Source organism: Euphorbia lathyris, chromosome 6, assembly GCF_963576675.1.
Source record: "Euphorbia lathyris chromosome 6, ddEupLath1.1, whole genome shotgun sequence".
In the NCBI taxonomy this organism is placed as follows: Eukaryota; Viridiplantae; Streptophyta; class Magnoliopsida; order Malpighiales; family Euphorbiaceae; genus Euphorbia; species Euphorbia lathyris.
The window spans coordinates 42,505,084-42,520,632 of NC_088915.1; the positions used below are offsets into that span (position 1 = coordinate 42,505,084).

The 15,549-nt window shown below is 32.5% G+C and overlaps 1 protein-coding gene and 1 long non-coding RNA gene across 10 annotated transcripts; one reads left to right on the top strand and one right to left on the bottom strand.

Annotated features, from left to right (window-relative positions):
* Window positions 1–6,345: 6,345 nt before the first annotated feature.
* LOC136231924 (carbonic anhydrase 2-like) lies at window positions 6,346–15,229 on the bottom strand. 8 transcript variants are annotated; one of them, XR_010690185.1, is made up of 11 exons: window positions 15,038–15,229; window positions 14,651–14,712; window positions 14,435–14,581; window positions 14,298–14,346; window positions 14,082–14,198; window positions 13,861–14,000; window positions 13,670–13,775; window positions 13,450–13,608; window positions 13,300–13,343; window positions 11,363–11,458; window positions 9,394–11,269 (listed from the first exon to the last, which is right to left on the bottom strand). XR_010690185.1 is itself a non-coding variant. In XM_066020950.1 (10 exons), the coding sequence occupies exons 1-9, from the start codon at window positions 15,212–15,214 to the stop codon at window positions 13,302–13,304; spliced, it is 999 nt and encodes a 332-aa protein (XP_065877022.1). In that variant the 5' UTR covers window positions 15,215–15,229; the 3' UTR covers window positions 6,346–6,686; window positions 13,300–13,301. The 8 variants fall into 8 exon arrangements, 4 of the variants coding, with proteins under 4 accessions (XP_065877022.1, XP_065877023.1, XP_065877024.1 ...); XR_010690186.1 differs by lacking the exons at window positions 9,394–11,269; window positions 11,363–11,458 and adding an exon at window positions 6,346–6,686 and having other exon boundaries at window positions 13,434–13,608; XR_010690187.1 differs by lacking the exons at window positions 9,394–11,269; window positions 11,363–11,458 and adding an exon at window positions 6,346–6,695 and having other exon boundaries at window positions 13,434–13,608.
* On the top strand, window positions 6,682–9,861 carry LOC136231927 (uncharacterized). 2 transcript variants are annotated; one of them, XR_010690190.1, is made up of 4 exons: window positions 6,682–6,888; window positions 6,987–7,059; window positions 8,078–8,130; window positions 9,723–9,861. It is a non-coding gene; the product is annotated as an uncharacterized lncRNA (long non-coding RNA). The 2 variants fall into 2 exon arrangements; XR_010690189.1 differs by lacking the exon at window positions 9,723–9,861 and having other exon boundaries at window positions 8,078–9,244.
* Window positions 15,230–15,549: the final 320 nt, after the last annotated feature.

Genomic DNA, 15,549 nt, shown 5'->3' on the forward strand with positions numbered 1-15,549 from the left:
AATTTTACACCTAATACAAAACCCTCCTCTCCAGCCCTATACTTTCTGCTGGAATACTTCCATCAGCTGTTTGTCGAAAATCTATCAGAATAATTAAACCTCTAGGTTGGTGCCACTACCAATGATTGACTAATTTCACCAACAATGCATATTTGCATGGTTTTGTCGAGGAATAAATTTATATGTAGTACTTAGACAGGTATGATAAAACTGTTCCAGGGTAAGTTTGCAAGCTTTTCAAGTCTCTTTATAGCCTAAAACAGTCGGGAGACAATGGAACAAGGAATTCAGCTGATAAGATAGAAGAAACTGAACTAGGATATTCGATATCTTCTTCAAGACAACACTCATCAAGATGAACATCTTAAAACAATGATTAAGGTTGTCACTTAAGTCTATGAGGAGAATAAATCCCTCAGAAAGAACATCACACCAATTCAGAGTCCCCTAGTGACTCAAAAGAATTATAGCCACCATCCACAACCATCTGGAAGCCATGCTCCCAGCAGGAATGGATGGAAAACAAAACCAGAAGCTGACTGTAGCTTTTATGGTAAAAGAGGCCACACAACTAAAATGTGTTGGCACAAAATGGCTATTATGATCAATACGATGAACAACGTGTCAGAATTAACTCAAGAGGACCCAAAAAGATTTGGGTATCTAAGAAAAACTAATTACTTTGCAAGTTAGCCTAAAATGTGCTCAAGAGTAAAAAATGTGGTACATTGACATCGTATGCTTAAGGCACATGACAGGTGATAAAACCCAATTCACCACATTTGAACGAAAAAGATGTGGAAATGTCAGTTTTGGAGATGACAAGAAAGGAAAGATAGTTGGATCTGGATCCATCAGAACCAATCCATCTATTGAAGAAGTCACCCTAGTCAGAGGTCTGAAGTATGACTTTCTGAGTGTGGCTCAACTTTGCAACAAAGGCAATTGTTTTAAGATATAGACTAATTGTAAATAACTTGTTCTTTTATCATTTGATTTATGAGATATAGTATGTTTAACTATATAAAGACGTTGATCTTTTATCATAACTAAACAAGTTAAATAAAAGAAAACCTCAAGTTTATTTAAGTAATCATAAAGTGTTCATACAAGCATGAATTGAGACTATACTTTATATAATAAACCAAAATCTTAAAGCTGCACCAAGTCAAGTAATATGTTTAGGGATTAATATAATGTTGTTGAGACTTGCATGTAACAATATCTTCTTTTGTGAAAAGAGAGCTGATCTCACAAGCTTTAGATATTCAGATATTTAAGTAGTTGTATGGATCCGGTTAGTTAAATAGGATTGGGGACCCCACTTGAGATAACAGGATGGATGTATTATCTAGTGTCACATGTTTCGTCTCAAAGGTATTAGTAGGTATAAGTAATTCTCAGATTCAAACAAACATTAATTAGTGATTCTGGATTATGGAGTGTGATACTTTGACTATGTTTAAACACGATCCATAACAGGAGGGATCCTAGGGTGTGTGCGAGTAAGCGTTGGGTATCACATAAAGTAATTGCAGGATAGTTAATATTAGATTGAGCATTCGGCACTCCTGATAGATATGAGATATATTCATGGCCTCTTATGGAGAATTAACTTGAAATCCTTGCAAGGTGATGGGATTAAGAGTAGAAATGGAGATTTCACTTAACATATCTATTCAGAGTCAATTCTACTTGGACAAGTAAAACAAATGTCTCATTGTATGTAACTTGACATATTCCATAGTTATAGATTTGTTTAAGGATATAGCTGATGAATGATCGAATTATACTAGACCTAATATGGAAAGATAAACATTAGTATCAACCTGACTTCTTATGGCTCTAGGGCAATGTTTACGGTTCTGCTAGTAACAGTTTGTGCACTCATTCCGTTATACATTTAGTTGAAATTAATTTGTTTAAATTAATTCCAATAACCGTATACAGCTAGTAGCGGTAAGAACCTAATCGGTCACACATGAGATTTGGAATTGGAGGACAGAATGGTAATTTGAGAGTGGGAACCACATAGGGGCCAAAATTTATATAGTAGGGAATTACTTGATTAATTGATTTATTTAGATAATTATAATTTGATTATAGTTATAGATAAATTAATTATAGGATTATAATTCTATTAGGAAATGTGAATTCTAATTTGATTAGAATTATGAATTATGAATTATTAATTATGTGAATATATATAGTTAATAATAATGTTCCAAATATTTATTAGTAAGTATAATTTGATTATATATCTAATTAAATTATTATTCTAATATAAATAAATATTCTAATGGGATTAGAATATGAATTATTACTTATATTTATAGTACATATAGATAATATTAATAAGTATATAGTTTTATCTAATTAGTAAACCTATTCAGACTGGGATTCTAATTAAATGCTTTAACCTAATCGGGTCAGGGTTAGGAAATTGAAACAATATAAATACCCCCTTATCTAAGGAATTCGACCAACAACACAAACTCAGAGAAGAAAATATTCTTCTGACTTCCACTCGAAAAATTAACTTTCTTATTTACTCTCTCTTTGATCTTGTGTTGATTCCTTTAAAAGCAATCAATTTAGATTGCTTTTCATTGGTTGATTATTTACGTTTTTCTCTTGTTTATTTATGTTCGTGAAAGACATTTGAATTCTACGTGGACACTTCGTTTGCAACAGTGGACAGATCTTCAAAAAAGGTACACACGTTTAATCTCATTTAATATAAAATAACGATTAGCAGATCTTGGGAAAAGAGAAATAGATAAAACGCCTGTATTTTCCTTGAGAAGAGAGGTGGAAAAATTTGCATGTTAAGGTGGATAAACTACTTAAGCCCAACTGTGAAGCGAGGCAATTTTACTGAGCAAGATTAGATTCCATAATCTCATTTGTTATGTTGTTGCTTTCTATCTATTTTTTTAATATGTATTTTCATTTGGGAAAACCAGACCCTGTTGAATTTTGATTATTGTTTTTTTTTTAATAATAGAAGAAATTGCATTAATAGTTGGTAAAACTGAGGCTATTACAGTTTGAGATAGAAAAAGGCATACATACAACAAGGAAAGTTTTCCAATAAAATGAAAGGTGAGAGTACCAATTTGCGATTTCATGGGCATCTTGTTTTAGTTCCCTAGCTTCGTAGGTGAACTTAGTACAACTTAGAGAACTAGTAATGTCCCTAATAATTGAGTTAATATAACTCATGTCTTTGCCTGCCTTAATTGCTTTAACAACCTATCTGAAACAGAAGCCATAAATTTTTCCAAATGATATAGGGTTGAGGATGGCCAATAATTCGGTATTCAAGACAAACCAACAATATCCCAGCGAGTAGGCTCCACATATGATAGTTGTACCAGTTTCATTGCTTATGAAGAAGCATGTCGTACTATTCCAAGTTTGTTGCTGGAAGTTGGCGTCGCAGTGCCGTGGAGGCGGTGATCATAGCACATGTTGACGGTGAGGTGGGGAGATTACATTAAGAGTTGCATATTGTGGCGTTTGTAATCCCTTGGAAGAAGGTAGAATCGATAAGCTTTGCTTCCTCATGGCAAATACGGTTATGCTGAAACCATGTCATCCTTAGGTAAGCACGAGAGCTTTTGATTTCCTCCATCGTTAAGCTCTGTCGGAGATGGATGATCCACTCAATGCAAATCAACCCGGGGCTTTATAAATTTTAATAGTTAGCCCTAGAACATTCCATCTCTGCTTTGAAGAGGTGGAGAAAGGAAACATCATTGTTGCCACAAAAATACAATTCCCATCCTTAAGAATATTCTTCGTCATCAACTTATCCCTCGGGGGAAAATAGGAGTTTCAATCTCCAAAGATAGCTTCATGTTGTTTCCGGACGATTTTGAGGATTTAGTGTGGAAAATAATCACACTAGCAAGTATACTAGGCCTACTATAGTAAGGGTAAGCTAAGTGTTGTATTCATCTTAGACTAAGAACGAATCCTAAACAGCTAGTCAGATTATCTTGGAAAATTATGTTTTAACTTTCTTAAACATCAACAGTGAAATTAACAAGAAAATAGTTGGTTCAACACAGATTCTTTAAAGCACAATGTGAGCGCCCATGGGACCCCTTTATCCTTTTGGTTTTATTTATTCGGCAAAATGGGTTTCGTTTGAAAATTACACCATCACTTACCATTTTTAAGGACGACGCTTCATGTATCCCCTTCTAGTGTATGTTTTACTTATTATTTGCTAACCTTCTTTATGATGTTTTTTTAGGGATTATTGTCAGTTAATCAACTGTAGCGCAGTGGAATTGCGGTTTAAAATTTATTTCTAATCCCTTCTAGTTTGATATTTGTCCATTAACCATTGATTGAATAAAACCTTTTGGATCTGTTTAAAGATATAAACATACCCGGAATATCTCTTCTAGAGACTGTTGAAGAATCCATAAGATAGTAAGATCTCCATAGTCAGATGCACAAATAGCTATCGAGTTAGAACCGGTGCTAGCCGAAGAATGGACGAAGAACTGGACAGATAATGAAATTTTGCCAAAATATTCCCCTATCTTACCAGTAGTGGCCGAAAATCCTAATTAAATTAGGTGGGTGGCTGAATGTTCTCTGTGTTAGGTTAGGTTCAGGGTGTTTTAATTTATATATGTAGTGAATTCCTAAACTTAATTGTGTAGGGTTGATTGGTGAATTACAAAACTAATCCAATCCTAACTTCATTATATAAATAAGTACCAATAATATTTATTCTATGCAATTAATCACGATTAGATTAAATTAAATTAAATTACTCCAATTAAATAAACAACACTAATTAATAAATTGACAGCGGCAGGCCATGAGGGGGTGTTAGGTGTTTCTACCCTTACCGTTCCCCCTATCGCTCTTTCTCCTCTTCTTTTAGAAGATAGGATTGGGGTTAGCTTTCCTAGGCTAATCTCGTTGTAGTTGCTTGTTTTGCTTTGCTTTCCTTTCCTTTTCTACAAAAAAATAAATAAATAAATTGACGTATTAGTTCAATTAATTATTCACCGAATGCAATTTCATTATTTTACAAATTAATTTATTACATCCCGCAAAATAATTAATTAATTAAATACTCATCACTTAAAACCATTAATCAATTAATTAACCACCAATAAATTCCTTGATATTTTACTGTCAATCAATTAATTAATTTCATCTCTCCAATGTACCATTCTATAAGTTCTAACTCAGATCTTCGATGCGCACGATCCTATAGGACTGTTCTTAGCTAACAGTGAGCTTATGACCCACAAACAGTAAGTGAGTTCTAGCAAACCATTACTGTCCCTAACTAATACAACTATTTCAGCAGTCTAAAGATGCAGAGACCCTGTAGTTATCTCTTAACTTCTTTTACCATTTGATATCCGTATTATAAACTAGAGGCATGGCGCGGCTGTCATCCTCTCTGTTGTTTATGATATTTCTTGATCTTAAGTAGATTGATGAAACAGATAAGTCAACTACTTACCAGGGTGTGGCCACACACTTATCAGTCTCACTTATCACTACAAGAAAATTGCTATTTGGCAACAACAGAATAAGTTGTTGCTAAAAATTAACTTTAGCAACGATAGTTCTCGTATTGTTACCAAAGGTTGTTGCTGTATATTTCTTATATTAATGGAAAAATGTAACAGCTTTGGCAACAATAGCTTCGTTGCTATAAATGGAAGTCTTTATAGTAACGACTATATGTTGTTGGTGTAAATGAAAATATTTACAGCAATGACAATATATCGTTGTTGTAAATGAAAAATTTACAGTAACAAGTGCATGTCGTTGTTGTAAATGAAAGAATTTACAGCAACGACAGTATTTGGTTGCTGAAAATGAAAGATTTACAGCAACGACTATACGTTGTTGCGTAAAAATTAAATATTTCGGCAACACAAAAGGTTGTTGCGGAAGAAAAGTATTAAACTAACTAATTAACAATAAATAAATTTATATTGTTTTTATAATATAAAATAAATTAAATATTTAAAATAATATAAGTAGAAATTAAATTACAAAATATATAATATACTATTTTTTTTTTTATTTATATGATATAAATATTTAAAATATACTTTATATGTAAATACATATTATTTTTATAGTATAAATGAAATTAAATTAAATATTTAAAATATATGTAACATTTTCTTTTTATTATATTTCAGGAAATCTTATAGATAACTATTTTTTATTTAATTTTTAATACTAGTAAATTTTAAATATAAACGGATTAGGTTTACAAAATAATAAAATACATAACTGATATTAAATTTCAAGATAAATAAGTATATTATAAATAGTAACAACATTAAGTAAAAAAAAGTTATAATTCGTATGTAAGCTATTGAATTATTTATTCTGTTCTTAACAAAAAATATATTTTGTTAATGAAATATACACCATTGATCTATCCTATCATCTAACGGTTGTGAATAAAAACCTAGTTCAGTATCACTTATGGCACTCTCTCTCACATCTCACTTTCACTCCGCCTCTCTATCTCTCTAAGCAGATCGATATCGATCCTTTTTGCTCCATCTCACTGTCAACGGCGACCTGTACTCCCTCAATGGCGGTGACTATCTCTTTGCTCCAACCGTCAAATTCTCTTACCGTCTCCTCTAACTCTCCAGCGCCGGCGATGGGTTCTGTTTCTGAAGTTCCTTCTCCGTAAATAAAAAATGTCAGCACAGAAACAAGTTGAGGAGAAACGATGTCTAGCTTTAATAAAGGTGAAAATAAAGAGAAAAAAGAAGATAATAAAGGAGATGGTGACTCCATTTTTAGTGTACAAAGCTTACTTTGGCATAATGGGTGTGTGTTTATGGTGCCTGGTTTAGTTGTGCTTCAAATGAGGTACTAAAATCAAACGAAACCCAGTTCATAATTTCATTAGAACTTTACAAATTCTGCTCTTATAAACTTCTAATTTTGAATATTTACATGTTGCTCAGGTTCTATTGACTCTTCGGTACTCTTTCTCTCAAATTGGAATTCTTTCAGGCATAATTTTCCAAGTGCTCAAAGGTAAAATATATATAGGTTAGACTGTTTCACAATAGAGAGAGGCTTAAACGAGAGGCTTTAATCGACGGAACATTCAATTTATTTGCTTTTATGTATGTGATCTCCTGATTTACATTAGTTATTCAGACTTCAGTATTAATATGATTGTTTTTTGTTTTTATTTTTTTGATTGAAATGTTAATTAAGATAGTCAGAAACATACATTGTATTCGCTGATGCCATGTCCTAGATTCTCTACTTCACTTTAAATGCCCAAGTTGGAGAAACTTTGCTTATGTTTTAAATGCCTAAATGACACAATACCATAAAGTTGGCTAAATAACTAAAATGGAAGTTTCAATCAGCATACTTAATTTAATAGCCTCATTTCAGGCATGCTAAGACTAAACCAACTTGTTTCTTTATATCTTGTGTAAATTTCGCACAATGTCAACTTTTTAGGATCCTTTGTAGATAAAATCAGATGAACGTGCCATCAGATTAGTATTTCTGATACTTTTTCCTTTGAATCTTCACAAACATCGTTACAAAACATGAAGCACTTAGCAATATTGTTCTTCTTCCACCTTTGAATTTTTCTAAATAGCTTAATACATAGTTTCCATGTTTCCTCTCTTACATTATATTCTATTTCAGTGTGGTGTTACAGGAGACACTATATGGTGTTATCCTCACTCAGACTTAGGTGCAAAGCCTTAACTCTAGAAAGGTCTGATGGGATATCTCATAGTATTACATGCTTTGATTTGGTTAGTTCTTCTAAATTATAATTTAAAACAAGATCTCTGGATTTTCTTTTCAACTATGGATGTGAATGCCAAAGAAACATATAAGAATATTGTATGTAAAATCTTCTGCTGGCAAATTTTAGGATCCTTTAGGTGCAATGAGGTAGCTTATAGTTTAGTTGCTTGAATAGTTTAATGGATTTTATGTGCAATATTTTTTGCTTCCAAATTGAGACTTGTTAGTTTGTAAGTTTTTGAGCAAATTAATAATTATATTTTCTGCTTTCCAGACGTAGCCAGAAGACTCGACAATACTCTCATCTACCAATCTAAAGGTGGCCTGGTGTGTACCACCCTTCCACAATTCTCTCTGTCTTGTTGTATTGTATGTGTGTCTATGGATGTTTTTTTTTGTTCAATAAGTATATCATAAGAAATTTAGAGATTTGATGGTAAAATTTCAAAATTGCACTATTCATTGAAGAGTCTTCTATTTTGATAAGATATGACAAATCTATTAACAAGTCTAAACTCATTGCTCTCAAAAGCTACACATCTCAGTACAATCTAAAACTCTTTGACATCCTGCATCAATTTTGTATTTGAATTTCAACTTTGCATAATATATGCCAACAGTTCATAATACTTTTAAATAGCTTGAGTGATTTATTAGTTCTTGTTGAGCATTGCTTACATATGGTTTTTGGAGAAGTATCAATTTAGGCTATGGTTTTTGGGGAAGTATCAATTTAGGGCTCCACGTATAAAATAACACCAATATAGACTTAACTTGTAAAAATGGTACCAATTTAAGCCTCAATAACGGAACGAGAAACGTCATTGATATTACTCCATTAAGTTCTGTCAATTGTACGTGGAGGGAGAAATCAGAACTTAACAGAGTAATAGGAATAAAATGTCCAATCCGTTCTCGAGGCCTAAATTGATAGGTTTTTTAAATGTTAAGCCTATATTGGTGCTATTTTGTAGGTAGAGCCTAAATTGATACTTCCCCAAAAACCATAGGCCTATTTTAGTACCTTATCCCAAACTAAAATAAAAATATACTGCATTTTATAATGATCTGAAATTAACCAAACTTGCCAACATTAGGGGTACAATTGCTATTGGTTGCGAATGTTAGAGGTAAAATTGCTTCTGGCTATAAACATAGTATTTTTGCACTTTATAAGAATTAACTTATTTTTCAACAAATAATATTAAGGCAAAAGTTAACAAACCTTGTCTTGGACATATAATTAGTGTAACTTCATGAACATATCATTGTAGTCTCTTCAAAAATTCCTTATTTTATGAGAAACCAGCTTGCTAATTTATACAGATTAGCATTACTTACAATATGCATAAGTTGTTTAACTTTGTCAAATGCTAGTTCATGATCACTTCTTGAAAGATATAGGTTATTGTTTATTTTTTTAATCACTTCTTGAAAGTTATAAGGTTAATATGTGTATATATGTTAGCCATATTCATTTTATTTTACCATGGTTGTCATTCTTCTATTTGCTTATCCTCTTTTCTTTTTCTTATTTAGGAGAGAGTTTCATGATGATGCATTGAATAAAAGTGAAGTATAAAGATGATGTTGGAAAAATTTGAATAAAATTATACATTAATTTTAATATCAACAAACACCTCCTTTCATGAACAATCGTGTCCTTCGTGAACAGTCGTGTTAGTACGTAAAAGTTGTGTCTGTCCGTGTACAGTCGTGTTTATTCGTGAAATGACATATCCTTTCGAGTTCTATTTATATAGAATGGATTGTCAAAATTCACAAGTTGCTGAAACTGTTGGAAAAAATATTCTCTGGAATTGTCAAATTCAGATAAGGTTAAGAAAAATAATCTGTGTAATTTTTCCTACTATCAGTCTGTTCATAATGTCTTGTTTTCCTACTCCGGTGATAACTAGGCTACACACGGTTTGAGTTCGCTTGCGTAATCTGTTGTATCCTGGGAGACGATCGTCGATAGCGACGACATCTATCTTAAGGAAACTGCTAATACAGGCCTCAGATTTGTCTAACTCCATTCTTTTAATTTTCTAGTTCTACTGTTTATATGTTTTTCTGTGTTTGTTTGTTTTTTTGGTTAATCACATTTAACAGACGTACTTGTTTGTCTAACATTCTTAAGACAGACATAATCGTTTGTTCTACAATCTTAAGACAGGTGGAATTATTTGCTGATTTATCAAAGAACATTTACAGAAAGCATTGTGTGGAACTAATTTAAATTCTACACAAGTATTGACATTTTTATAGTTTGGGCAGATTTCCGGGTTTCTTGATGTCAATTCAAACAATGAATTCAACCAAAATTCTATGTCAATTTTTCTGTGTGTGGAAAAAGCAGTTTGTAGAATATTATGCAGTAGCATTTTAACTTGGGATATTGCTGGAAATATCATTAGTTTTTGTTTATTCAATGGAGTCTAGCATTCAAGGTTAGTTTCCTCATATCTTTAAATAATAATAAATAGTACACTAGTTGTAAATTTCGTTTGGTTGATAATGGCCTGGAAACTATTTTTTATTATTAAATGTTATTATAATATGAGGTGTAGTTTTCAACCATGAAAACCATGAAGGCTGCCAGTTCAGTTCATAGAGTTTTTCTAAATTTTACAGAAATATTTCAATTGTTTGGTATTGTTCATCTTACCTTGTTTCAGTTAATATTTGCAATTTTCGTAGTTGTTTTGATGAACAGGAATATGTTGATGGTCAATTATGTTGAGGAATAGATCGTAATCGGAACATTATATTGCGACAGATTGGAGGACAACTTAATATATATAGTTTATAATTTTGTTGTTAATTATTTATTATGTATCTGTTTGTTTAAACAGATTATAATTTTCTGATTCTAACTTGGTTTTATTTAGAACTTCAGGAAGAAAAAGTTCATAATTTTTTTCTTGTTTCTGTTTGTTTAAACAGATTAATTGCCTTTTTCCATATATTGGTACATACGATTAATTGAAGATGGATCCGGTTTTAAGAACATGGTCACTTCAAAGGCTTTAGGCCTACTTGTACCAGTGGCAACGTGTAAGCCACAATGAAAGTCTAGAATAAAATTCACTGGTATGAATTTTAAAGACTTTGTGATAAAAGAAAATATAGAAATGTGAAATGTCATAAATTGACAAATCTGATCATTGATGTTATCTAGCCGAGTTAGACGTTGGTAAATAAACATTTGATTGGCTAGATTTAATTTATGAAAGTCACTAAAAATGTGGAAATCAGATCGCCTTAAAATAAGTACGTTACAATGATGGAATCGAAGATAAATATCATATCAGTCGGTGAATATGCGGTATAAAAAGCTTCTGTATGATGAGTTACAGGTAGAAAAGCTTCCGTGTGATAACACTGTTAGTCAATTGATCTCAACGAGTGTATTTCTTATTGATTTTGTAGAATCAAAAGATAACACAGCGGATCCGCTAACCTAGAGGTTAAACCGAGATCAAATTGAAAAATCATCGAAAGGAATGAGACAAAAGCCCATAGAGAAGAGGCGTTATGTGAAGGAAAACCCTACCTAGTTGACTGGAGATCCCAAGAAATAGGTTCAAAGGGACAACCTAATTGCATAAACCTTGCGCGTTTACTGTGGGGGTTAAACCCTCGTCCATTCCTAGATATAAACAGTGACACCAACGGGAAAAGGTTAAGCTATATGCTTTTAATGCAGTATTCTAAGTAAATAAAATCACCTATGTCAGAGTGAAGTGAGGTCGCTTCGATGGAGACTAGTGTGGGGCCTAGTTCTCTTAAACTCTCGCAGAACCAGGCGATGTTCATGACCATAACGAACATAACCATGAGAACCATACCGTGTTATGTTGGTATCTGTGTGGGGTATATCATCGTTTACACAAACGACAGAATAGTTCAAAGACATCGCGTCTACTAGTCAGCGAGTAAAGTAAATATACTTTCACAAGGGAAGGTTCAAGGCACATTAGCTACCTATCCTATGCAGATAGCTTCTGTAGAAAGTTATCACCATTTCGTAATTGTCTCGTTTCTAATTTTATTCATGTGGGGGATTGTTGGAAAAATTTGAATAAAATTATACATTAATTTTAATATCAACAAACACCTCCTTTCATGAACAATCGTGTCCTTCGTGAACAGTCGTGTTAGTACGTAAAAGTTATGTCTATCCGTGTACAGTCGTGTTTATTCGTGAAATGACATATCCTTTCGAGTTCTATTTATATAGAATGGATTGTCAAAATTCACAAGTTGCTGAAACTGTTGGAAAAAATATTCTCTGGAATTGTCAAATTCAGATACGGTTAAGAAAAATAATCTGTGTGTAGCCTCAGTCTGTTCATAATGTCTTGTTTTCCTACTCCGGTGATAACTAGGCTACACTTGTTTGTCTAACATTCTTAAGACAGACATAATCGTTTGTTCTACAGATGAATCCATGCTTCAGAGAATAGACTATCTTTTGTAGAGTTAAATACGTTTTTGTGAAGTTCATACTCAAGGTTTTTGCTAGCTTTGAAAGTTTTTAGACTATATGATGATTAGTTTTGATGTAATTAGATATGATGCCTTTTATAAAGAAGAATATATGTTGATTTGGTAATTAATTATGGATATTATTAGCTTTTTATTTATGATAATTAATTATTTCATTTTAGTGTTGTCTTGTCTTGTGTTGTGTGTGTATATATATATAATAAAAAAAAAGAAATATTATATAGGTGTTAAGTTTTATTTTGCAACAACAATTTACTTTCCGAACATCATAATATATAGCAACGACAAAATTTGTTACAACACATTAAACTATATAGCAACAACAAAAGATTGTTGTTAAACATTAAAGTATATGGCAACAACATATGTTGTTGCGAAACAACATAATATATGGCAACGCCAATGCCTGTTGCAAAACTTTATATTTATGGCAATGATAACCATTGTTGCTAATGTAAACATATATATAGCAACGTCATGCGTTGTTGTAAAAGACAAAGTCCATCTCTCCGCATATGTTACGGTTTTGGCAACGTCAAACTTTTCGCAACAAGGATGTTGTTGCCTAAAAAACATCTTTGGCAACGATAGGTAAGTCGTTGCAGAAACCTTTAGTAACGGAACATATTATAACCAGCAGTACAAGTGGTAATAGATATGGTCCTGGTTTGTTAAATATTTTATATCATACACTCGATACAAGCAGCTTCCACCATCATTTTGAGAGAATTAGAGTTGAAACTATATTTATAGGTCCTAGTTTGGATTTGTTTATTTTTATTTGAAACATAACCGCATCCAATTATTTTATTGTGGAAAAGGGTGCATGAGTATATTTATTTTCTTTTTTATAAATGGTCGAATGTTGTTAATTTTGATATGGAAAAAGAAGTATGTGTTAATTTTGATAAGATTGGTAAAAGTGGAAGAAAAAGAAAAGGGAGTTATTATTAATATGAAGTAGGAAGGTGGGTAGACGACCTCTAGAGCAGCTTCCAATGAAGAATGGTGGCGACATCTTTGACCTAAAAATGCAGTATAAGTGGAGACATATTTTTATTGGAAAATGAATAAATTATTTAGTACAAATGAGAAAATAGAAAATAGAAAATTACAAATGGATGATCATACAGATTGAGAGGGAGTAAAGCTGTAGTCGAGTCCCCAGAGCTCAAAACTTCCTTTAACGAAATCATAGTATCCTCCCTTGAGTCCTAGTGTTTTCTTTGCCAAACCATCTCGAACAAATGGATATGTTAGCAAGTTTGCAATTGACACATTCACCGCTTCCTGCATTCATTCATATTATTCATAATATGAAATAATCACTTCACTTATATTAATTAATTACCTTCTCACAGCATGTGCATTGCTCTGGGAAAGGCAGACTCCCGTTTTCTGCCAACACCTTTGCCTTAGCAGGTAAACCGATACTCACCCAGTCTTCAATGAAATCCCTACATTCATTCATTTTTACATTTTTCTTTATTTCTTTCTTATAAACAATATAAATAATTAATGTGGTGGTATTGTAGAAAGTACGTGGATTTGGTCCCATCAAATGGGAAAGACATGAGACCCTTAATTCCACCGCATGCACTGTGTCCAATCACCACAATGTACTCCACCTTGAGATGCAAAACTGCATATTCAACAGCAGAACCAACCTCTGTGTGTTTTACCTGTCAAAATAAATATTAATTATATTATTATATCCAAATTTAGTATTGTATTGTATTTATATAATAAATAGAGAGGATTACCTTATCATATGGTGGGACCATGTTAGCAACATTACGAACCACAAAAGCTTCCCCTGGCTGAAAATTCAGCACATGTGATGGACATACTCTTGAATCTGAGCATGCAAACACCATAAACTGCAATCCCATCCCATTTTAAGGATACGTTTAGGGCTCGCTTATTCTATTTCTATGATTATAACTTGGGATCTAGTCTAGTAAGAAATAAATATAAACCTTAGGGCTTTGGCCTTTAGCAAGCTCACCGTACAATCCTGGATTCGTGCTGCACCAGAAAAAAGCCATAAACCAATTAAATATATTTATTTAGTAATAAATCATTTATAAACAATAAAAATAATAAGTTAACTGACTCGTATTTTTCTTTCTTGAAGTAAATGAACCCATCTTTCATCCTTTCAACTGGGTCGAAAGCCTTAGTGTCTGATGAAGCAGTTTGCAACTCTGCTGTTATTTGATCTACTTTCGCTGCTGCTACTGCTTTCAGCTCTCCTTTCTCACTGCATCATCATTTTCTCTAATTAATTCATTCCTTTTCTAAACTAAATAAATCTTACTTTTTGCAGTACCTCAAAAGTTTCTTGAGACCTTCAATTGCCTCCACGTACGAATCTTTCCCCATTTCTTCTCTCTGTCAACAAGCTCTCTCTCATTATATTTATATAGGTTCATAGCAATATCATATCATGATTAGACAACAGATATATCCTTTTCATTTCACATTCATTTAATAAAATAAAAAAAAGGTTTGCATTTGGATACTTTTAGCTAGGATTTTGGTGGAAAATGGACACGTTTCAAGATTCAAGATTGTTTTTACTTTATGGTCTTTAAAGAAAGTTAGTTGTATAAATCACACATAACTTGAGTACAATAAAAACAATTTGTGCATGTGGCACCCACCCATTTCAGCCACATCATATATATATAATAAGTTAAAAAAAAAGAGAGTGTACCCAAGAAGGTTTGAGAATAGGAGAAGGGGCAGCAAAAACTGGCTGGTTTGTGATAAGGGTAGGAGTAGAAGCAGAGATAGAGATAGAGGGACGTAATGTGGATCTCTTTAGAGAAGATTGGGAAGGGGACACAGAGACAGAGGTGAGGCACCAACCGTTAATGGAAGTAGTCGACATTGTGCAACGGGCACTAGTTCTTCTCCAATTTATACTTGTCTTTTCTAGATAATGAAAATGATAGCTGCGCCTTTCAGATTACATTTCAATGCTGCTCCTTCATTCTACCTTTCATCTCTTTATCTTCTCCATTTCTTTTTTCTTTTTTTTCCTTACCTTATCACTCTATTCGCCACATATACTATTTTAACTTAACCACAATTAACTCTCTTTACTTATTCAAATGTTACCTGTTTTTGGTTCTCAAATAGCAAGAAAAAACAAGTTAAAATAGGTAAATATTTGTTTAGATCACATGATGGTATTTTCTTTTTTGTAAATTAATCCTAAATCTT

Coding starts and splice junctions, on each gene's coding strand:
- LOC136231924 (XM_066020950.1), bottom strand. CDS start 15,214: ATGTCGACTACTTCCATTAACGGTTGGTGCCTCACCTCTGTCTCTGTG. Junction 14,582..14,650: donor GGTCTCAAGAAACTTTTGAG/GTACTGCAAAAA, acceptor ATGATGATGCAG/TGAGAAAGGAGAGCTGAAAG. Junction 14,199..14,297: donor CTAAAGGCCAAAGCCCTAAG/GTTTATATTTAT, acceptor ATGGGATTGCAG/TTTATGGTGTTTGCATGCTC.